The sequence below is a fragment of the Oncorhynchus nerka genome, linkage group LG4, assembly GCF_034236695.1.
Source record: "Oncorhynchus nerka isolate Pitt River linkage group LG4, Oner_Uvic_2.0, whole genome shotgun sequence".
Lineage (NCBI taxonomy): Eukaryota > Metazoa > Chordata > Actinopteri > Salmoniformes > Salmonidae > Oncorhynchus > Oncorhynchus nerka.
The window spans coordinates 88,087,669-88,110,575 of NC_088399.1; the positions used below are offsets into that span (position 1 = coordinate 88,087,669).

At 42.2% G+C, this 22,907-nt stretch overlaps 2 protein-coding genes across 2 annotated transcripts in view; both read left to right on the forward strand.

The window, feature by feature from the left end:
• Window positions 1-6,078, forward strand: part of LOC115128730 (solute carrier family 45 member 4-like) — a 71,411-nt gene extending 65,333 nt beyond the window's left edge. Inside the window, exons 8-9 of the mRNA XM_065018002.1 lie at window positions 611-822; window positions 4,557-6,078. Coding sequence (XP_064874074.1) covers window positions 611-822; window positions 4,557-4,916 — 572 coding nt within the window. The 3' untranslated portion in view covers window positions 4,917-6,078. The remainder of the gene's footprint in view (window positions 1-610; window positions 823-4,556) is intronic.
• A 5,197-nt stretch (window positions 6,079-11,275) lies between these two features.
• Window positions 11,276-22,907, forward strand: part of LOC115128827 (DENN domain-containing protein 3-like) — a 43,758-nt gene continuing 32,126 nt past the window's right edge. The window contains exons 1-13 of the mRNA XM_065018003.1: window positions 11,276-11,448; window positions 15,194-15,605; window positions 16,170-16,467; window positions 16,928-17,043; window positions 17,376-17,506; window positions 17,715-17,826; window positions 18,035-18,154; window positions 18,715-18,933; window positions 20,388-20,503; window positions 20,941-21,096; window positions 21,771-21,887; window positions 22,008-22,109; window positions 22,525-22,709. Of these exons, the coding sequence (XP_064874075.1) occupies window positions 15,525-15,605; window positions 16,170-16,467; window positions 16,928-17,043; window positions 17,376-17,506; window positions 17,715-17,826; window positions 18,035-18,154; window positions 18,715-18,933; window positions 20,388-20,503; window positions 20,941-21,096; window positions 21,771-21,887; window positions 22,008-22,109; window positions 22,525-22,709 (1,753 nt within the window). The 5' untranslated portion in view covers window positions 11,276-11,448; window positions 15,194-15,524. The remainder of the gene's footprint in view (window positions 11,449-15,193; window positions 15,606-16,169; window positions 16,468-16,927; window positions 17,044-17,375; window positions 17,507-17,714; window positions 17,827-18,034; window positions 18,155-18,714; window positions 18,934-20,387; window positions 20,504-20,940; window positions 21,097-21,770; window positions 21,888-22,007; window positions 22,110-22,524; window positions 22,710-22,907) is intronic.

Below are 22,907 nucleotides of genomic sequence, written 5' to 3' on the forward strand. Positions count from 1 at the left end.
ACCAACCTACCCATTCAGTTGAGCCACGGTGTGGATAACACTGGAGTCACCCAAACCAACCTACCCATTCAGTTGAGCCACGGTGTGGAACCTAATTCAGTTGAGCACTGGAGTCACCCAAACCAACCTACCCATTCAGTTGAGCCACGGTGTGGATAACACTGGAGTCACCCAAACCAACCTACCCATTCAGTTGAGCCACGGTGTGGATAACACTGGAGTCACCCAAACCAACCTACCCATTCAGTTGAGCCACGGTGTGGATAACACTGGAGTCACCCAAACCAACCTACCCATTCAGTTGAGCCACGGTGTGGATAACACTGGAGTCACCCAAACCAACCTACCCATTCAGTTGAGCCACGGTGTGGATAACACTGGAGTCACCCAAACCAACCTATTCCAGGCCACATGAAATCTAGGTTTCCAGCGTCGCCAATGTGCTTTCGCTTCTGCTTTGCATGTTCTTTGGGGTTTTAGACTGAGTATCTTGTAAAACACTTTGTGACACCTGCTGACCTAAAAAGGGCTTTATAAAATACATTTGATTTAGCATCTCCTTGTTTATATTCCCAAATGCTTATAGACGATTCTATTCTGTTGTTTGCAGCCGTACTACAGAAGTACCTGGACAACTTTGACCTGAGCATCAAGGTCATCTACGTCTTGGGTACGCTGGGCTTCTCCATCGGTACAGCTGTCATGGCCATCTTCCCCAATGTCTACGTCTCCATGGTGATGATCAGCAGCATGGGCATCATCTCCATGAGCATCTCCTACTGCCCTTATGCCCTCCTGGGACAATACCATGAGATGAAAGAGGTAAGGATCTATACTAGTTAGTACACACACTGATATAACAGGTTAGTTAGTATACACTGATACAACAGGTTAGTTAGTAGACACTGATATAACAGGTTAGTTAGTTACACACTGATATAACAGGTTAGTTAGTAGACACTGATATAACAGGTTAGTTAGTTACACACTGATATAACAGGTTAGTTAGTTACACACTGATATAACAGGTTAGTTATTAAACACTGATATAACAGGTTAGTTAGTAAACACTGATATAACAGGTTAGTTAGTAGACACTGATATAACAGGTTAGTTAGTAGACACTGATATAACAGGTTAGTTAGTTAGTTATACACTGATATAACAGGTTAGTTAGTATACACTGATTTAACAGGTTAGTTAGTAAACACTGATATAACAGGTTAGTTAGTAGACACTGATATAACAGGTTAGTTAGTAGACACTGATATAACAGGTTAGTTAGTTAGACACTGATATAACAGGTTAGTTAGTATACACTGATATAACAGGTTAGTTAGTTACACACTGATATAACAGGTTAGTTAGTTAAACACTGATATAACAGGTTAGTTAGTTACACACTGATATAACAGGTTAGTTAGTTACACACTGATATATCAGGTTAGTTAGTTACACACTGATATAACAGGTTAGTTAGTTACACACTGATATAACAGGTTAGTTAGTTACACACTGATATAACAGGTTAGTTAGTATACACTGATATAACAGGTTAGTTAGTTACACACTGATATAACAGGTTAGTTAGTAAACACTGATATAACAGGTTAGTTAGTTACACACTGATATAACAGGTTAGTTAGTAAACACAGATATAACAGGTTAGTTAGTTACACACAGATATAACAGGTTAGTTAGTTACACACTGATATAACAGGTTAGTTAGTTACACACTGATATAACAGGTTAGTTAGTAAACACAGATATAACAGGTTAGTTAGTTACACACTGATATAACAGGTTAGTTAGACACTGATTTAACAGGTTAGTTAGTAGACACTGATATAACAGGTTAGTTAGTTAGTTATACACTGATATAACAGGTTAGTTAGTATACACTGATATAACAGGTTAGTTAGTAGACACTGATATAACAGGTTAGTTAGTATACACTGATATAACAGGTTAGTTAGTATACACTGATATAACAGGTTAGTTAGTACACACTGATATAACAGGTTAGTTAGTTACACACTGATATAACAGGTTAGTTAGTTACACACTGATATAACAGGTTAGTTAGTAAACAATGATATAACAGGTTAGTTAGTAGACACTGATATAACAGGTTAGTTAGTTATACACTGATATAACAGGTTAGTTAGTATACACTGATATAACAGGTTAGTTAGTTAGTTACACACTGATATAACAGGTTAGTTAGTTAGACACTGATATAACAGGTTAGTTAGTAGACACTGACATAACAGGTTAGTTAGTAGACACTGATATAACAGGTTAGTGAGTTACACACTGATATAACAGGTTAGTTAGTTACACACTGATATAACAGGTTAGTTAGTTACACACTGATATAACAGGTTAGTTAGTAGACACTGATATAACAGGTTAGTTAGTTACACACTGATATAACAGGTTAGTTAGTTAGTTATACACTGATATAACAGGTTAGTTAGTTACACACTGATATAACAGGTTAGTTAGTTAGTTATTATACACTGATATAACAGGTTAGTTAGTTAGACACTGATATAACAGGTTAGTTAGTAGACACTGATATAACAGGTTAGTTAGTAGACACTGATATAACAGGTTAGTTAGTAGACACTGATATAACAGGTTAGTTAGTAGACACTGATATAACAGGTTAGTGAGTTGCACACTATAACAGGTTAGTTAGTAGACACTGATATAACAGGTTAGTTAGTTACACACTGATATAACAGGTTAGTTAGTTACACACTGATATAACAGGTTAGTTAGTAGACACTGATATAACAGGTTAGTTAGTTACACACTGATATAACAGGTTAGTTAGTTAGTTATACACTGATATAACAGGTTAGTTAGTTACACACTGATATAACAGGTTAGTTAGTTAGTTATACACTGATATAACAGGTTAGTTAGTAGACACTGACATAACAGGTTAGTTAGTTATACACTGATATAACAGGTTAGTTAGTAGACACTGATATAACAGGTTAGTAGACACTGATATAACAGGTTAGTTAGTAGACACTGATATAACAGGTTAGTTAGTTAGACACTGATATAACAGGTTAGTTAGTAGACACTGATATAACAGGTTAGTTAGTAGACACTGATATAACAGGTTAGTTAGTAGACACTGATATAACAGGTTAGTTAGTAGACACTGATATAACAGGTTAGTGAGTTGCACACTATAACAGGTTAGTTAGTAGACACTGATATAACAGGTTAGTTAGTTACACACTGATATAACAGGTTAGTTAGTTATACACTGATATAACAGGTTAGTGAGTTGCACACTATAACAGGTTAGTTAGTAGACACTGATATAACAGGTTAGTTAGTAGACACTGATATAACATGTTAGTTAGTTATACACTGACATAACAGGTTAGTTAGTTACACACTGATATAACAGGTTAGTTAGTAGACACTGATATAACAGGTTAGTTAGTATACACTGACATAACAGGTTAGTTAGTATACACTGACATAACAGGTTAGTTAGTTAGTTATACACTCTCTACTCTCCCTCTCTCTTCTCTCCACTATCCCTCTCCCTCTCTTCTCTCTTCTCTCCCTCTCTACTATCCCTCTCTACTCTCTTCTCTCCCTCTCTCTACTCTCCCTCTCGCTGCTCTCTCTTCTCTCCCTCTCTCTACTATTCCTCTCCCTCCCTCTTCTCTCCCTCTCTCTACTATTCCTCTCCCTCCCTCTTCTCTCCCTCTCTCTACTATTCCTCTCCCTCCCTCTTCTCTCCCTCTCTACTATCCCTCTCTCTCTCTCTTTTCTCTCTTCTCTCCCTCTCTCTACTATCCCTCTCTTTTCTCTCTTCTCTCCCTCTCTCTACTATCCCTCTCTCCCTCTCTCTTTTATCTTCTCTCCCTCTCTCTACTATCCCTCGCTCCCTCTCTCTACTATCCCTCTCTCCCTCTCTCTACTATCCCTCTCTCTTTTCTCTCCTTCTCTCTACTATCCCTCTCTCCCTCTCTCTACTCCCCCTCTCGCTGCTCTCTCTGCTCTCCCTCCCTCTTCTCCCCCTCTCTCTACTATTCCTCTCCTTCCCTCTTCTCTCCCTCTCTCTACTGTCCCTCTCCCTCTACTCTCTTCTCTCTTCTCCCCTCTCTCTTCTCTCCCTCTCTCTACTCGCTGCTCTCTCTACTCTCCCTCTCTCTACTGTCCCTCTCTCTACTATCCCTCTCTACTCTCCCTCTCTCTACTATCCCTCTCTCTACCCTCTCTACTCTCCCTCTTTCTACTATCCCTCTCTCCCTCTCTCTACTCTCCCTCACTCCCCTCTCTCTTCTCTCCCTCTCTCTTCTCTCTACTCTCCTCTCTCTACTCTCCTCTCTCTACTCTCCCTCTCTCTAATCTCCCTCTCTCTACTCTCCCTCACTCCCCTCTCTACTCTCCTCTCTCTTCTCTCCTTCTCTCTTCGCGCTTCTCTCTACTCTCCCTCGCTGCTCTCTTCTCTCCCTCTCTCTTGTCTCCCTCTCACCTCTCCCCTCCCTCTCTCCTCTCCCCTCCCTCTCTCCCAGTACATCCACCACAGCCCGGGGAATTCCAAGCGGGGCTTCGGCATCGACTGTGCCATCCTGTCGTGCCAGGTGTACATCTCCCAGATCCTGGTGGCGTCGGCGCTGGGCGCAGCAGTGGACGCCACGGGTAGTGTGCGGGTCATCCCCATGGTGGCGTCCGGCGGCTCCTTCCTGGGTTTCCTCACCGCCTGGTTCCTGGTCATCTACCCAAGTCACGGCGACGCGGAGGCCAAGGGCGAGCAGAAGGCTCTAACAGGACCCGTGTCCGATAACAGCGTCACGGAGAAACCCAGTGTTCTAAAACTGACAAAGAAAGGTGCCACCACTACGTGTAAAGTGCAGTGCGAGTCCACTCTGTAATTTGATGTGATCGCCAATTAACTGGAAAGGTCGGAGCTTACTGTAACCATAGCAATGCAACGATCATCAAAAAATAAAAACCGACATTCCTTTTTTTACAACCGGGCCATTGCCACCCAATAATCTGCTGATGGCTGGGCTTGACCGACCGCTTTCTCAAAGACACACATGGGCCATGATGTGTTAAGGTTTTGACTTGTATTTCATTTCATTTGGGGCCTGTCTCTCGCTCGTCACACTCTAAGGACTGTGGTGTGGCGAGGAGAGGACAGACGTCTCTCCCTCTCAGGGCCACCAGGGGCCGCGATCGAGGCGGTCCAACTGGACAGGACAGATCAGGGGACGGTGGATACACATGCGACCAACGTTCACGCGCTGAGCTGGGATCTCTGGAAAAAGACATGCACTTCACTCTCACTTCCATTCAAGGGTCAAGATGAAGGAAAAGACGAAGAGTCTCTAAGAAATATTATATTCTTCTAATAAGTGAAGCATTTGAAAATGCAGAAAATTGCTGTTTTGATTGAACATGATTATTTAGTTTACTTTCCTCTATATATTTTTGACATTATGTTGCAGAAGGACATTGTTATCACCAAATGGGCCAGGCCCGGTATCATTTACAGGGTTGATGTATTACTTTTTGGACTTAAAAGGTTTTTAGTGGCTTTAAGAGGAAACTGCACATGTATAAGGAGGTGATTTCTCAGTTAGGAGAGGAGGGGGAGGAAGGCATTGTTTGGTAAATCAATCAGTTCTCCTAATTATTGAATTTCTAACTGTTATGACATACTAAATTGTAATAAGACCAGTTACACCATGTGTCAAACTCATTCCACACAGAACCGAGTGTCTGCTGGTTTTCGCTCCTTCCTCGTACTTGATTGATACATTTAGGTCACTAATTAATAAAGAACTCCCCCTCACCTGGTTGTCTAGGTCTAAATTGAAAGGGAGAACTAAAAACGCCAGACACTCGACCCTCTGTGAAATGAGTTTGACACACCTGAGTTACACTATATCAACTGTACACAAGCATTTACCAAACTCGCTCCTGGGGACCACAAGGGGTGCCCGTTTTGGTTTTTGATCTAGCACTACACAGCTGATTCAAATAATGAATTCATCATCAGGCTTTGATTATTTGAATCAGCTGTGTAGTGCTAGATCAAAAACCAAAACGGGCACCCCTTGTGGTCCCCAGGAGCGAGTTTGGGGAAATGCTGATCCACACAAATATATCTGTATCCTCTTTAGTAATTTATAGTAAGGATCCTTTTTTCCACCTTTCAGAATATATCCTTCTGAGATCACAAGGGCCTCACCGTTGACGGAGAACAGAAACACTTTTAGGAAATGAGAAAGAATCTCAATGCTGCATTGGAGTTAGGGAGAATTGCATACCAAACGGAGGACAGAAGTTGAGGAGCTTGGAAGCTCTTCTGTCAAACAGAGGAGCAACACATTTCAGGCTTCAATTCGTTCTCTTTGTCTTGTTTCAATTGCATTGTTAATGGATTGTGTCACTCGCTGCACAATTTCAGCTGCTGACGTTTGTTTGAGGATGTAACTAATACTAGCTAGATGTTTGTCAAATGTGGGAGTGCCTGCTCATGGAGGGGGGGGGGGGGGTGTAAGTCTGAGTTTTGGGGGAGGAGCACTTAGGCAGAACTTAAACTGTGCAGGAATTCAAGTTGATTATTTTCCTACCATATAGGTCTTCCTTTTATTTTTCTAACTGAAGTAATGGGTCTTGATAGAAGAGTTCATATCCAGGGTCCTCCTGAGTGGCGCAGTGGTCTAAGGTACTGCATCGCAGTGCTAGCTGTGCCACTAGAGATTCTGGGGTAGAATCCAGGCTCTGTCGCAGCCGGCCGCGACCGGGAGAACCATGGAGCGGCACACAATTGGCCCAGCGTCGTCCGGGTTACGGGAGGGTTTGGCCGGCAGGGATGTCCTTGTCCCATGGCGCACTAGCGACTCCTGTGGCGCGCCGGGCACAGTGCGCGCTGACACGGTCGCCAGGTTCACGGTGTTTCTTCCGACACATTGGTGCTGTTGGCTTCTGGGTTAAGTGGGCATTGTGTCAAGAAGCAGCGTGGCTTGGTTGGGTTGTGTTTTGGAGGACGCACGGCTCTCGACCTTTGCCTCTCCTGAGTCTGTACAGGAGTTGCAGTGATGAGACAAGACTGTAACTACCAATTGAATACCACGAAATTGGGGAGAAAATGAGGTAAAAAATAGAAAAGAGGAGTTATATCCTCTCACTTGTAGTGCATTTACATTTAACACCTAGTTGCTGCATGGTTTGGGCCTTGTGGCGAGTTGTGCTGTTATCTGAAGCGGCCTTAGCTAAATGTTAACACACCATGTTGGCTCTGCATGGCCTACATGCACCCTGAGCCAGAATGGGGGCTCAGTTGCATTATTCTATAGACGACATGGTGGACTGAGTGTGGAAACTAGTGAAGGGAGTAGAGCTCCACTGTGGAACTCATTATGGCTCTAGTCTGTCTGTTGTGTGTGAGCATGCTGGTTATGGCTTTACAGGCCCATGTGTCTCTGCTGTGACAGGCCCCAGGAGGTCAGATCAGAGCCTTAGGGCTATAGAGCTGGGACTACCCAATTACTACATCCAGGTTAGCTGTGTTTCTACACGAATACTTACCGTATATGAGATATGGCTTCCTTCTCCTATGTGTTTATTATATTGAAGTTACAGACTCTTGTTAAGGATACGTGTTAATCAGTAGAGGAAGATTTGTGAACGTGTAATTTAACCTTCATTAATGTGTCGAACTGAAAAACAAAAAGCTGAAATCTTTTCAGAGTGTCAAGAGGAGATTCAAACCAAACTTGAAGTGTAAACAAACAGAGAGCATGAAGTATTTGACAAATCAGACGATTGTTGCAATAATGTTTTCTGCCTCTGTAAGCAAGGGTGGAAGTGTTAAGTTTCTGGGATGGGGTGAACTTTTTTAATGCATGGCTGTATGTATGTGAATCATAGTTATACTGTATGAAAAACAACAACCATGTATTCGTAGCTAAATAAGCATAGTATTGGTTAGGTTTTTTAGAGAAGAACCATGCCTTGTTGAATACTTGAAGTGCAACTTGAGTGTTTCTAAGATGCAAGGAAGTGTATGATAGTTTCCCTGAACATCTAGCTGTTGACTCTGGAATGTTGACATAGTGGCCTATGTTGAAAGGCCTGCTGGGAGTTTGCATTTCCTTGATTCCATCAGGTGACAATGTTAAAGTCATGAATGTGAAATATTTGTGGTTTTGTGATGGGTAGAGGGTCTGCACAGAACTTGCACATACAAAGTTTGAAGAAAAGAATAAACTTGCAAAAGAAAAAGTCCTGGATATGTTTTATATATATATATATAGCTCTTTTCATGTTAAATGGATGCTTTCACTTTATTTAAATATAACATATATAAATACAGATCTATATTTACAGTAATGTTACAGCGATCGAAGGACTGGAATGTGTTTGAAACACGTGTGTGAGCGTGTCATCTGCTTTTCAATTCACTTTCTTTCATGAGATTGAGGTCACACTGCAATACCAATATTTCATTTGTTAACTTTTCAGACAGAAATGTGTTTTTGAATAAGTATAATTCAATTTGATAATTAAACTCATTCAATTTCCCTCTTTTCTTTTGATAGGAGAATGCTATCATTCATCTCTGATTATTTTAAAAATACTTTTATAAGGTCATTTCATTTTAGGACAATGAGAGTTGCATATAGTATTTTATGTAATGAATTTATCGCTGATATTGCTTAAAGAATGGGAAAAACAGTATTTGCAGTCAGTGTAAATACTATTTTAGTTTATTTTGCTGCTATAAAAAGCGGATTATTTGTATTAGCTGTTTTTCTATAAGGACTGTATATACATTGTGTAAATATGCTTGAGCCTTCATATGTAGAACCATGGAAGAATACTGTATTGAATGCACCTTTAAAAGAAAAAACCTCAAGGGCTTCTGTCGCTTTATTGTTGTATTGCACTCATATATTACCTTTTGAAAACAAAATATTAGCTATGTAACTATGTTAATAAACTGCCATCATCTATGAAATACTCTACACGTGTAATATAAAGTCATATTAACGTTAGAGGGTGGTTTGTTTTTAGGTCAATATGAGGAAAGCCAGCGTACAGTCTGAAGATCTTGGTAGACGAAGAAGACATGAAGGCTATCAGTGCATTCAGGGACAAACTTTAATGATGACTTATCAGGGTAATAAAATGAATGATAAACTGGAGAGGGAATAGCTACACCTTCACACCATATCACACATCACCATTCCACCTCGGGTCAAACCACAGGTCATCTACGCTGAGCTAACCACAACTTCCTCTTTCAGTTAAAGCCACACTCTGTAAGATCCTGTTTATGATAAGGTGAAACAGTTGATGGCCTAAGCTACATAAATCACATACTATTTCTGAACCAAGGGGGGTATTTGATTCATTTAAATGACTGGAAATCTACCAGACTGCAATACTATGTCTTACCAGTGGTGGAAAAAGTACTCGTTGTCATACTTGAGTAAAAGTAAAGATACCTTGGTAGAAAACGACTCAAGTCAAAGTTAAAGTCACCCAGTAAAATCCTACTTAAGTAAAAGTCTAAAAGTATTTGTTTTAGATATACTTAAGTATCAAAGGTAAAAGTATAAATAATTTCAAATTCCTTATATTAAGCAAACCAGACGGCACCATTTTCTTGTTTTATTTATTTTACAGATAGCCAGGGGCACGTCCAACACTCAGACATCATTTACAAATGAAGCATGTGTTTAATGAGTCTACCAGATCAGAGGCAGTAGGGATGACCAGGGATGTTCTCTGTTTAGTGAGTCCTCCAGATCAGAGGCAGTAGGGATGACCAGGGATGTTCTCTGTTTAGTGAGTCCTCCAGATCAGAGGCAGTAGGGATGACCAGGGATGTTCTCTGTTTAGTGAGTCCGTCAGATCACAGACAGTAGGGATGACCAGGATGTTCTCTGTTTAGTGAGTCCTCCAGATCACAGACAGTAGGGATGACCAGGGATGTTCTCTGTTTAGTGAGTCAGTCATTCAGATCACAGACAGTAGGGATGACCAGGGATGTTCTCTGTTTAGTGAGTCAGTCAGTCAGATCACAGGCAGTAGGGATGACCAGGGATGTTCTCTGTTTAGTGAGTCAGTCAGTCAGATCACAGGCAGTAGGGATGACCAGGGATGTTCTCTGTTTAGTGAGTCAGTCAGATCAGAGGCAGTAGGGATGACCAGGGATGTTCTCTGTTTAGTGAGTCTGTCAGATCAGAGGCAGTAGGGATGACCAGGGATGTTTAGTGAGTCAGTCAGATCAGTTTGACCAGGGATGTTCTCTGTTTAGTGAGTCTGTCAGATCAGAGGCAGTAGGGATGACCAGGGATGTTCTCTGTTTAGTGAGTCTGTCAGATCAGAGGCAGTAGGGATGACCAGGGGTGTTCTCTGTTTAGTGAGTCCTCCAGATCAGAGGCAGTAGGGATGACCAGGGATGTTCTCTATTTAGTGAGTCTGTCAGATCAGAGGCAGTAGGGATGACCAGGGATGTTCTCTGTTTAGTGAGTCTGTCAGATCAGAGGCAGTAGGGATGACCAGGGATGTTCTCTGTTTAGTGAGTGTACCAGATCAGAGGCAGTAGGGATGACCAGGGATGTTCTCTTGATAAGTGTGTGAATTAGACCATTTTCCTGTCCTGCTAAGCATTCAAAATGTAACAAGTACTTTTGAGTGTCAGGGAAAATGTATAGAGTAAAAAGTACAGAATTTCTTTAGGAATGTAGTGAAGCAAAAAAAAAAAAAAGTACAGATACCCCCCCAAAAAAAGAAAAACTTAATTAGTACTTTTAAGTATTTTACTTAAGTACCATACGCCCACTGTGTCTTGGACATGATCTAAACATAATGCACAAATGAGACCTTGTGCACAAAAAGGGCCACTCGTCTGGGAATGTTGACAACAGTCTCTTATACAATGTTCCCACCTCGTGGTGTTCTTCTCGCGTTACATTTCTCACCCCTGGAAAGGGTTCTGCGTTTCATGGATGTTTCTCTCAGCCGCTGGATGGCAGCATTTAACTACATATTGTAACCAGCAGTACTATACATTTATAGTCGTTTTATTTGTAACATGATTGTAGTTGTAGGCGACAATATAAATCATAATTGAATCGCAATACAGTTGAACTAATATGGTTTTAATGAGTTATCTGCGTCTGATTCTTTTTAGTCCTGAATGTAATTTGAATATGTGTAGGCTATGAGCCGTCTTTTTACCAGGAAGTTGTATGGAGCCGACAACGGTTGAAATGTGATATTTGCTCCACTGCTCTGGTCTTATCCGGTGAGTGGAGTGGTCAGGTCAGCCGCGTACTGTGTGGAGCTTCGTGTGCGCTTTATCGACAATAAAGTTACATTTGACGCCTTCATTATTTCACCAACGAAGGTACCTAATGGAAAATAGCCGATTGAATAGAGGTTGGTGATGTCTTGTATTTTCTAAAAGTGTCATAAGAGAGCTAGCTATATGTCAGGTTTAAAACAATCGGACCACTTTTTAAAAATTTAAGATGCAAACCTTCTTGTCACAACAATGCCATTTAAAGTGTCAAGACCGTGTCAAAACTGAATACAGCTGACGCTGTCCCCTACCTATACTGTCATCACTTTTCCTCTTTTGTGTTCTGTAGTTTAAATGAGAAGTCAACATGCGTTTATAGATTAGGACAAAGATCAGTCTACCTGTCGTTAAGACTATAAATGGCACCCTATCAATAAGATCCATGAGGCACAGACTTACGACGGACCTGAGGTTTAGAACTAGAATGACCAGTGTGACCACCGGCCGGGAGGACCGGGTTCTGCCAGAGCAGAGCACAGACTAGATGTCTGTGGTTTCATCGGCTCGTTTATTTCTGGAAAATCACATTTTAAAACCCATCGTTGGTGTCATGTAGTGTAGTAACAGTGCACGCGTCTTTTCAACATCCTCTCTCTATGTATTCAAGATGCATGTTTTGGAATATTTCTATATTTGTATTCTGTTCACTCTGCCATTATTGTGGAGTTACTGTAACATTTGGATGGATTGCTATTCCGAACTGCACCTTGAATAGTTGTGTAGAAAACATTTGGATGGATTGCTATTCCGAACTGCACCTTGAATAGTTGTGTAGAAAACATTTGGATGGATTGCTATTCCGAACTGCACCTTGAATAGTTGTGTAGAAAACATTTGGATGGATTGCTATTCCGAACTGCACCTTGAATAGTTGTGTAGAAAACATTTGGATGGATTGCTATTCCGAACTGCACCTTGAATAGTTGTGTACAGGCAGAACTGTTAAAGCCCCCCCCCCCCCTGTGGATTTTGAGAGAGAATAACATTACTCCTAGTGTTTTCCATTACACAAGGTTGGGCTACTCACTGGTCCAAAATGTTGGGCAGGGATTTCATAGACCTGCTGTAAGCACCACTGCAGCTGCACCGATGATAAGAAACGGATGTGCCTTTTGGGGAGAAAAGCAAACTGCTTGTCCTTTATAAATCACACAATCCTACTTACTCTAGGCGACTTTGTTGTGTTTTTATCTTTTGAGTTCAACTTTTTGACCAAATAGGTCATATGTAGTATTAGGAATATAATTATTTACATGTTAAATAAAGACTATGAGCACTGCATGCAGACAAAATGGCAGTTATGACAGGATGATATCTAAACTGTGTCAACAAAGCAAATAAATCTCACTAAGTAATTCATGGTAACTTCCGGAAGTATGTTTATTTTTCCAGAGATAACTGATAGTATTCAGACCCCTTGGATTTCTTCACATTTGATTGTGTTACAAAGTGAGATTAAAATGTATTTAATTGTCATTTTTTCGTCAACAATCTACACCGAATACTCTGTCAAAGTGGAAGAAATATTCTAACATATTTTAAAGATTAATACAAATTAAATATGCTGAAATATAATCGTTGCGTAAGTATTCAGCTCCCTGAGTCAATACATGTTGGAAACACCTTTGCCATCGATTACAGCTGTGAGTCTTCTTGGGGAGTCTAAGGGCTTTGCACACACAGATTTGTGCAATATTTGCCCATTTATTATTTGCTAAATTCTCTGTCAAGATGTTGGGGATCATGTCTAGACAGCCATTTTCAAGTCTTGCCATATATTTTAAAGCAGATTTAAGTCAACTTGGTCACTCAGGAACATTCACTGTGTTCTTGATGTGCAACTCCAGTGTAGATTTGGCCTTGTGTTGTAGGTTATTGTTCTGCTGAAAGGTGAATTCCTCTTCCAGTCTCTGGTGTTAAGCAGACTGATTCAGGTTTCCTCTAGGATTTTGCCTATGCTTAGCTAAATCCCATTTCTTTTCATCCTGAAAAACTCCACTGTATTTGCTGATTTTTCAAGCATACCCATATCATGATGCAGCCACCACCATTCTTGGAAATAAGGAGTCACTTACTCGGTGATGTGTTGTGTTGGATTTGCCCCAAAAATAAGGCTTTGCATCTAGGCCAAAAAGTGTATATCTTTGCTTTGTTTTTTTGCAGTTTTACGTTAGTGCCCTGTTGTATACAAGATGCATATTTGTATTCTTCTTTGCAGTCTGTCATTTATGTTATTATTGTGAAGTCACTAGTTGTTGTAGTTTTACCATCGCCAACATCAGTAAAGCCCTATCTCTGCTTGATTAGTTGTTGTAGTTTTACCATCGCCAACAACAGTAAAGCCCTATCTCTGCTTGATTAGTTGTTGTAGTTTTACCATTGCCAACAACAGGAAAGCCCTATCTCTGCTTGATTAGTTGTTGTAGTTTTACCATCGTCAACAACAGTAAAGCCCTATCTCTGCTTGATTAGTTGTTGTAGTTTTACCATCGCCAACAACAGGAAAGCCCTATCTCTGCTTGATTAGTTGTTGTAGTTTTACCATCGTCAACAACAGTAAAGCCCTATCTCTGCTTGATTAGTTGTTGTAGTTTTACCATCGCCAACATCAGTAAAGCCCTATCTCTGCTTGATTAGTTGTTGTAGTTTTACCATCGCAATACAACAGGAAAGCCCTATCTCTGCTTGATTAGTTGTTGTAGTTTTACCATCGTCAACAACAGTAAAGCCCTATCTCTGCTTGATTAGTTGATGTAGTTTTACCATCGTCAACAACAGTAAAGCCCTATCTCTGCTTGATTAGTTGTTGTAGTTTTACCATCGCCAACAACAGGAAAGCCCTATCTCTGCTTGATTAGTTGTTGTAGTTTTACCATCGCCAACATCAGTAAAGCCCTATCTCTGCTTGATTAGTTGTTGTAGTTTTACCATCGCCAACAACAGGAAAGCCCTATCTCTGCTTGATTAGTTGTTGTAGTTTTACCATCACCAACATCAGTAAAGCCCTATCTCTGCTTGATTAGTTGTTGTAGTTTTACCATCGCCAACAGGAAAGCCCTATCTCTGCTTGATTAGTTGTTGTAGTTTTACCATCGCCAACAACAGGAAAGCCCTATCTCTGCTTGAGTAGTTGTAGTTTTACCATCGTCAACAACAGTAAAGCCCTATCTCTGCTTGATTAGTTGTTGTAGTTTTACCATCGTCAACAACAGTAAAGCCCTATCTCTGCTTGATTAGTTGTTGTAGTTTTACCATCGCCAACAACAGGAAAGCCCTATCTCTGCTTGATTAGTTGTTGTAGTTTTACCATCGCCAACAACAGGAAAGCCCTATCTCTGCTTGATTAGTTGTTGTAGTTTTACCATCGTCAACAACAGTAAAGCCCTATCTCTGCTTGATTAGTTGTTGTAGTTTTACCATCGCCAACAACAGGAAAGTATGCAGGCAAAGTAATACGTTATGGAGAAAACATGTTGTATGTGGTTTATATGAGGTTCAAATCGTACCTTTCTGCTTTACAGTTGACAAAAAAATAAAACTAAGTCAACCTGACGATTCACTTAGATAAGTTACGGTAACTTCGGATACTTGATTTCCTCCCCTGGGCTTGGGATTAATGTTAAACATGTTAATGATCGGTTTCTGGTTAGCTGCCTGAGTGATCAGGCCCCAACATCTGATGGGATGACGATGGGTTTTTCATGATTACCAGGCCGGCATGCAGGATCTTAGTTTATAGGGTCTATATGCTGACTTCTATCAGGCCTTAGTGACTTATAGAATGACTAACCTAACTCACTGTCTGTATCTGTCGTTCCCTAGACCTGAGGCCATGTTTCAGATGATTCTACTGAGATGGGCCTTTCCTCGAGGTGATTCTGATCTAGACGGGTCCTGTGGAAGTGAAGAAAGTGGTAGAGGAGGAGAAGCAGGAGACCTATCATTCTGACTCTATTCTGGATCTATGGACTGTAGACAAACACCATTTGTCTTACGTCAGACAGTGCGACTCATTCCACATTTGTTTGAACTAACGTCGTACAGGAGGAGTTTTGCGTAGGAGTGTCGCCACCTGTTGGACTCAGAAAAGAAGACAATGGCCGTGTGTGTGTGTCAGTGGTGTCCGGCTGGCTCTGCTGTCGTCTAGGCTCTGATGGCAGATGTTCCCTCTGGACTACTGGAGGCTTGTGTGGTTGTTGGAGCAGTCAGCAGTACACTCAGGGAACTCTATCAGGTAGGTACTGCTGACTCAATCGTGTTCTTCCAACTTCTCCCAAACAACTGCCCTTTTGACCATTAACACAACAGGTTAGAGAAAATGTTTCTATGGTATGAAATCTTCCCCTACTTCTCTGCTTGTCAAATCTGCGATCGGATTCCAAATCGTGCAGGGTAGCCTAGTGGTTAGAGCGTTGGACTAGTAACCGGAAGGTTACAAGTTCAAACCCCCGAGCTGACAAGGTACAAATCTGTCGTTCTGCCCCTGAACAGGCAGTTAACCCACTGTTCCGTCATTGAAAATAAGAATTTGTTCTTAACTGACTTGCCTGGTTAAATAAAGGTAAAATAAAAAAATAAAAAATAATAATAATAAAAAATAATCCATTGCCTGCTCTCCTTCCAGCTCTAGTAAATCATGTCAGAAATGTGCAGATTCACTACACTGCATGGTTTTGCTACACATTGATTTTCGTGGGCTTAGGCTTCCACCACATCGTATCAATCATATGACACATAGTCATACGCATCACATGTGGGCCTGTATATGATATCATGTAACGTTTCCTCTTCCTGCCAGTCACACCAGCAGGGTAAAATCAAAGAGCTCCCCCTGTTGGAGACGGAGGTACTGCAGGTGCACGCCCCACCCTTTGTGACCAAAGAGAGTGTGAGTAGCGAGACCAAGGGTCAGGGTCACGCCCCGGCCTTCACCAGGATCCAGAGGAGGCGCTCCTTCATCAAGAAGAAGAGGGGGAGGCCTGGTACGGCTAATGGAGAGGTAGCCAAGGGTAGCGATGGATGGGGTGGCACCACAGAGGACATCAGTGTCCCCAAGGACCTGGACCTCATCGCCCTGCCTCAGCTCTGCTTCCCAGGTGACACAGCGTGGTGATTTCGGCTAGCCACACACACACTACACCATAGCACTACATATTAATGCTCAAAGGAGTATGTTCATAACTCCATATTTGTCATCTTCATCACCAAAGGTGGATGTGTCGTGCGATTAAGCAATAAGGCACGGGGGGGTGTGGTATATGGCCAATATACCATGGCTAGGGGTTGTTCTTAAGCACGACGCAACACGGAGTGCCTGGACACAGCCCTTAGCTGTGGTATATTGGCCATATACCACAAACCCCAGAGGTGCCTTATTGATTTTATAATCTGGTTACCAACGTAATTAGAGCAGTAAAAACAAATGTTTTGTTATACCCCGTGGTATACGGTCTGATATACCACGGCACTCGGCCAATCAGCATTCAGGGCTTGAACCACCCAGTTTTATAATTCCTCTTATATGAGGTCTTGTGTCTGCTTCCTTCCATTGGCCAGGGGGTCTTCAGATAGCCAGTGAGCAGAGAGAAGACTCGTACCATTACCTGGTGTTTACTGATGTCTTCGGGAACAGGACACATGCTGTAGTGGTGCAGTACTACAGACCTATACAGGTGGGATGGCTTACCGGCTGAGCTTTATCCATGCCCACTGGAATGCTTTACCTTCTTCAATAAAGAGTGGTTTATCATTTGAAGACAGATGGATGGACATAAGCATGTTCATCAGCAAAACAAAGATTTATTGGGAACATTGGCCCTTTTAGGTCCATGTTCTTTTTAAATACATTTGTAGACTTTTACATTTGCTGCTATGGGAAAGTAGAAGGACACATGAAATATAAATACAGTCTACAGCCACATGTCATTTCAATTACTGTCCACATCAGGTCATTGGTCACTATGTAAAACATTGCTCTCTGATTGGTTGTCTGCTTGGGTCCCAGTTCTCTCAGGATGGTGGGCACCAAAATGGCTACCGGTTGTCCTCCAAGTCGTCCCGTCTCTACACGGCGTACGGCATCTGTGTCATCTCTAAATACCCTTACTACAACGCTCTCAGGGACTGCCTGTCATGGTGAGAACAATTCACCATCCTCTTACCATCCTCTCATTCCTCTAGGTTTTCGTGTTTTAAGTAAATACCGAACGAGAATACAAAACAGTAAATACAGCCAGATGTGGGCCGTTGTTATAAAGGGATCAGTTCAGCTCATCTTAGACACCTATTGACCTGTATGTTGTGTTTTGACTGCATGGTGTCCATCTAACGGGTGTGTGCTCAGTCTCTTGTCCCAGCTCAAGCCCAGCTGGATGGGGGACTTTGAGGAGAGGGTGAAGGAGTTTTCAGCCAAGCTGGCGCTGGTGCCCATACCTCCACCTGGGCAACTGCATGTGGTGAGCCATTTGTCTTCCTCTATGATTTACTGGCATTATTTAACAGTAGAGATCATGTTAAGGATGAACTGTAAAACCAATCATGGGCATTTTGCCAATCTCTCTGCTCCACCCAGTCTATTGTATGTTTATGTGTTGTATTGTTAAGTGACTAACATTAAAATAGTGTCATTTAACTATCTGTGTTCCTCTACCTGTTCTGTCCTAGGTGTTTAGTCTGAGGCCTCTCCAGATTGGGCTTCCCTCCCGGGAGGATAAGGACCGGCCAGCTGTTGACCTCGACCTCCATCTGCCTTTCCTGTGCTTTAGACCCCGACAGCTCCTCCAAGTGAGGACAGACAGCCGGATTATACTGCCTAACCCACTACATTATATTTTCTTTCAATGCAATTAAAGAGACTAAAAGACTGTGATAATGTGCAAATGTACAGTATGTTTCTGTTCATCTGTTTGGAATGGTAAAAGACATGTCGATATCGATCAGACCTGTGTTCAAATACGATGTAGGATATTTCAAGTACTTTCAAAGTCATTTGGAAGTAATTATTTAGATTATTTTTTTTTTTAAACACAGGTAGTTGAATATTGGAATATATTTGGAAATACTTAAATACACAGTATTAATACAAATGCTTAAATAATCCCAGGAATTTGAACCAGGTTTGTTTTGGCATTTGAAATAATGTATTTGGAAAAAACGTTCAAATAGTAGGCCTATAAATAAGGAAATAATTAGAAAATCCTTTCAATAGTTGATTCGGGCCCCATTATTAGAAAATACTTAAATACACCGAAAATAAGTATTTAAATAACAAATAATAAAATACACATGTATTTGAAGCCAGGACTGATATCAACGTTACCGTCTGTCTGTCTGAATCTCATCAGATCATTACCAGCCTGCTGACAGAGCAGAGGGTAGTACTGTTTTCCTGTGACTGGGCCCGGCTCACCCTGCTGGCAGAGAGCCTGATGCTCTTCATCCACCCCCTGGTGTGGCAGCACCCCTTCGTCCCCGTCCTCTCAAGCCAGATGCTGGACTTCCTCATGGCGCCCACCGCCTACCTCATGGGCTGTCATCTGCACCATTATGAAGAGGTGGCCGCGGTAAGGATGGATATCACTAGCGTACATGGCCATGCTAGAATAGAATACTGTAGCATGATCAGGTAGTGACCGTTATAGTGACAGTGACCCCTTCCTGGGGCGGAAGATAGCCTAGTTGTTAGAGTAGCGGTTGCTGGTTTGAATCCCAGAGTTAGCCGGGCAACCGGAGGGTTGCTGTGATCATCCTGGGTACCATCGCCTGCCAATGTGCCCATGAGCCATCTGTAATTGCTCCAGGAGTGCTGCATTGCTGAGTTTGTGTGTGTTTTTGGGGGGGGTTGGATTGTGCATAAAGACACATTTCTGTTTTAATGGACAATGAACTTCTCTTCTCATTGGCTGTTACCTGAACCCCTACAGGAGGTATCCACGATAAGAATAGCACCAGCACTGTCTGACAATGTTCCTCGCATCACTGATTTATTTATCATTTAATAAACTGATTTATCAGGCTTTATCATTTATCAGCATGTTCTACTTACTTTTACATAGTATAAAGGATCATGTGGTTCAATGTCCTAACTGACATACAGGACAGAAGTTAACAGAATGTCCAGTTCATTTGAGCTGACCTTCCTGACTTGACCCTAGTCTGTTGTTCTCCTCCATTACAGAGTGTTCTCTAAGAGAGACAGAGCTGACTTGACCCTAGTCTGTTGTTCTCCTCCATTACAGAGTGTTCTCTAAGAGAGACAGAGCTGACTTGACCCTAGTCTGTTGTTCTCCTCCATTAGAGTGTTCTCTAAGAGAGACAGAGCTGACTTGACCCTAGTCTGTTGTTCTCCTCCATTACAGCGTGTTCTCTAAGAGCGACAGAGCTGACTTGACCCTAGTCTGTTGTTCTCCTCCATTACAGAGTGTTCTCTAAGAGAGACAGAGCTGACTTGACCCTAGTCTGTTGTTCTCCTCCATTACAGCGTGTTCTCTAAGAGAGACAGAGCTGACTTGACCCTAGTCTGTTGTTCTCCTCCATTACAGCGTGTTCTCTAAGAGAGACAGAGCTGACTTGACCCTAGGCTGTTCTCCTCCATTACAGAGTGTTCTCTAAGAGCGACAGAGCTGACTTGACCTTAGGCTGTTGTTCTCCTCCATTACAGCGTGTTCTCTAAGAGAGACAGAGCTGACTTGACCCTAGGCTGTTGTTCTCCTCCATTACAGCGTGTTCTCTAAGAGAGACAGAGCTGACTTGACCCTAGGCTGTTGTTCTCCTCCATTACAGAGTGTTCTCTAAGAGCGACAGAGCTGACTTGACCTTAGGCTGTTGTTCTCCTCCATTACAGCGTGTTCTCTAAGAGAGACAGAGCTGACTTGACCCTAGGCTGTTGTTCTCCTCCATTACAGCGTGTTCTCTAAGAGAGACAGAGCTGACTTGACCCTAGGCTGTTGTTCTCCTCCATTACAGCGTGTTCTCTAAGAGAGACAGAGTGTTGTTTTACTTTCCCCTGTCCTCACAGGAAACAGATGATCTGATTCTGGTTAACATTGATGATGGCATCGTGTCGTCTTCCTCGTCCGACGGGGTTGACCTGCCGGACGTCCCACTGGCGGCCAGAGAGTGTTTTCTAACACGGTAGGACAGGAAAGGATCTGGGACATGTTCATTAGGGCACGACGTAGCAAAATGTTTTTCAACGGAAAATGGAAATTAACATTTCTTATTGGACAAGTTCAGACTGTCCCTCCCTGTTTCATTCTATTTTCTTACGTTTGGTGCCTAATGAATATGACCTAGACGACAAGACACTCGATTGCTACGTTTACACACACACATTGGTCTTTTGACCAATCCGATCAAGTGATTTTTCAATAATTGGGTTAAAGATCAGAATTGGGCTGCCAGTGTAAACGCAGCCAGTTAGTTTGCTGTCCTATGTGATCATATTGCTACTGTCCATCTGCTCTGCAAACAACATGGATTGATATAAATAGGGGAAGGGGGTTTTATGCAAATATGAGTTCCACATGTTTTCTGAATATTTTTACGTGTGTGTGTGTGTGTGTGTGCAGGGCGGAGGGGCTCCAGATGCACTATGACCTGGACGTGTGTCACCTGGGGTCCAGTACAGACGTCAATGACCAGAGGGCCCAGAGGAGGCAGTGGCAGAGGAAACTTAACACACACATCCAGAACATCACTCTGGAACTCATCGTCAACATCTTCAGGTCAGCATGAAACCAATCTCTTGTGGACAGACTACGCAAACATAAATGGTTACTGAGCATCTGACCAAATTATGCTGCATTTTGAGTTCTGGGCTAACCGAAATTAACATCAAATCATATGACAGCTAGCTATACTGTGTTTTAGTTTACTGTCGTTCACTATGACAAAACATGTACATGAGTATTATAATATCACATAGTTGTTATAATATTATAATCTAATTTATATTTATTTATGTTACTATGATAGTTGAGACCCAAACTGAGCCTACTGTATCTAGTTAATACGTATTGGGTTGGACCAAAATGCCTATTTCTCATATAAGCAAAGCTTGGTGATTTATCAAATGGATTTATTTGGAAATGTGATCAACACTGTTAGTTATCCTATTAAATTGTTAAAAAATAAAAATAAAAGTTTTCTATTATTGTCTACATTATTATCACTGTACTGTTGGGAAAGAGCTCTCGGTAAGAATGTAACCGTACTGATTTACACCGGTTGTATCCTGGGCCCACGGTGAATAAACGTTGAAGCGTGAATCAAAATCCGGCTTTATGACAACCAATACAACTTCAATTTCCTGTTCAATATCAGGACAGGCAAGCTTAATCCAATGACTATTACTCTCAACCTCACCCCCCCACCAACCACCACCACTGCACCCCCACAGAGAAGTCCACCATCACCTCAACTATGAGCACAGGGTCTTCAACAGTGAAGAGTTCTTCAGGTCTAGAGAACCAGCAGACCAGCCATTTTTCAAGAAGGTACAACTAGAGCCTGTTCAGTAACACGTACATCTCTTTCAACCTACAATATTTAGGACATATTTAACTTTTTTACACCTTTTTTCCCTGTCCAGCATGTGATCCAGTTGTGAACGTTGTGTATTTTGTCTTCTTTGCAGGTGTTGGACACACATCTTCCACTCGTTCCTTCGGGATCGTCTGAACAGGAAGATGGACGCGTTCACACGCATGGAGCTGAGCACTCGGACAGAAACTTACAGGTGAGAAAGAAAGATAAGAAAGTAAAGCTTATGTTGACCTTTATTGCAAATGCAATGGGTTTCAGTAGGGTTTTAATTTGGTTTCATCAGCAATCCTTTAACTAGAATCAGGGGTGTTAAGTGCTGCAGGCAAAAAAGAAAAGGGCACCCGTTTGGGTACTGAGGACCAGGAATGGAAACACTGCTGTACTGTATCTTCATACACATATCCCATGTTGGTCCCTTCCTGGTATAAGCACAGCCTTTCCCCTGATGTCTATCCTAAATCCAAGGTGAACTTTCCCCTTGGTACAGATCTAGGATTGGCTTCCCAACCCTCAATCCTAACCTTAACCATTAGTGGGGGAAATGTTAAACTGACCAAAGATCAGCAACTAGGGGAAACTTCTCCCTACACCTCTGTCCTCTTCCCCAGGCTGAAGTCCATGACAGAGTCTCCGCGGCGGCCCACCATGCAGGAGATGGCCCGTAAATACTCCAGCCCAGAGAGCCGGCTCAGCAAGAGGCTGGGGGCCAGCCTGCCCAACCTGGGGGAGGGTGTGGGCGCCCTGGTGGGACCCCTCATGCAGAACTCCCTCAAGAAGATACAGGTGGACAGCGGTAGGTGGACAGCGGTAGTTTGTAGGTTCAGGTGGTAGGTGGACAGCGGTAGGTTCAGGTGGACAGTGGTAGGTGGACAGCGGTAGGTTCAGGTGGACAGTGGTAGGTGGACAGCTGTAGGTTCAGGTGGACAGTGGTAGGTGGACAGCGGTAGTTTGTAGGTTCAGGTGGTAGGTGGACAGCGGTAGGTTCAGGTGG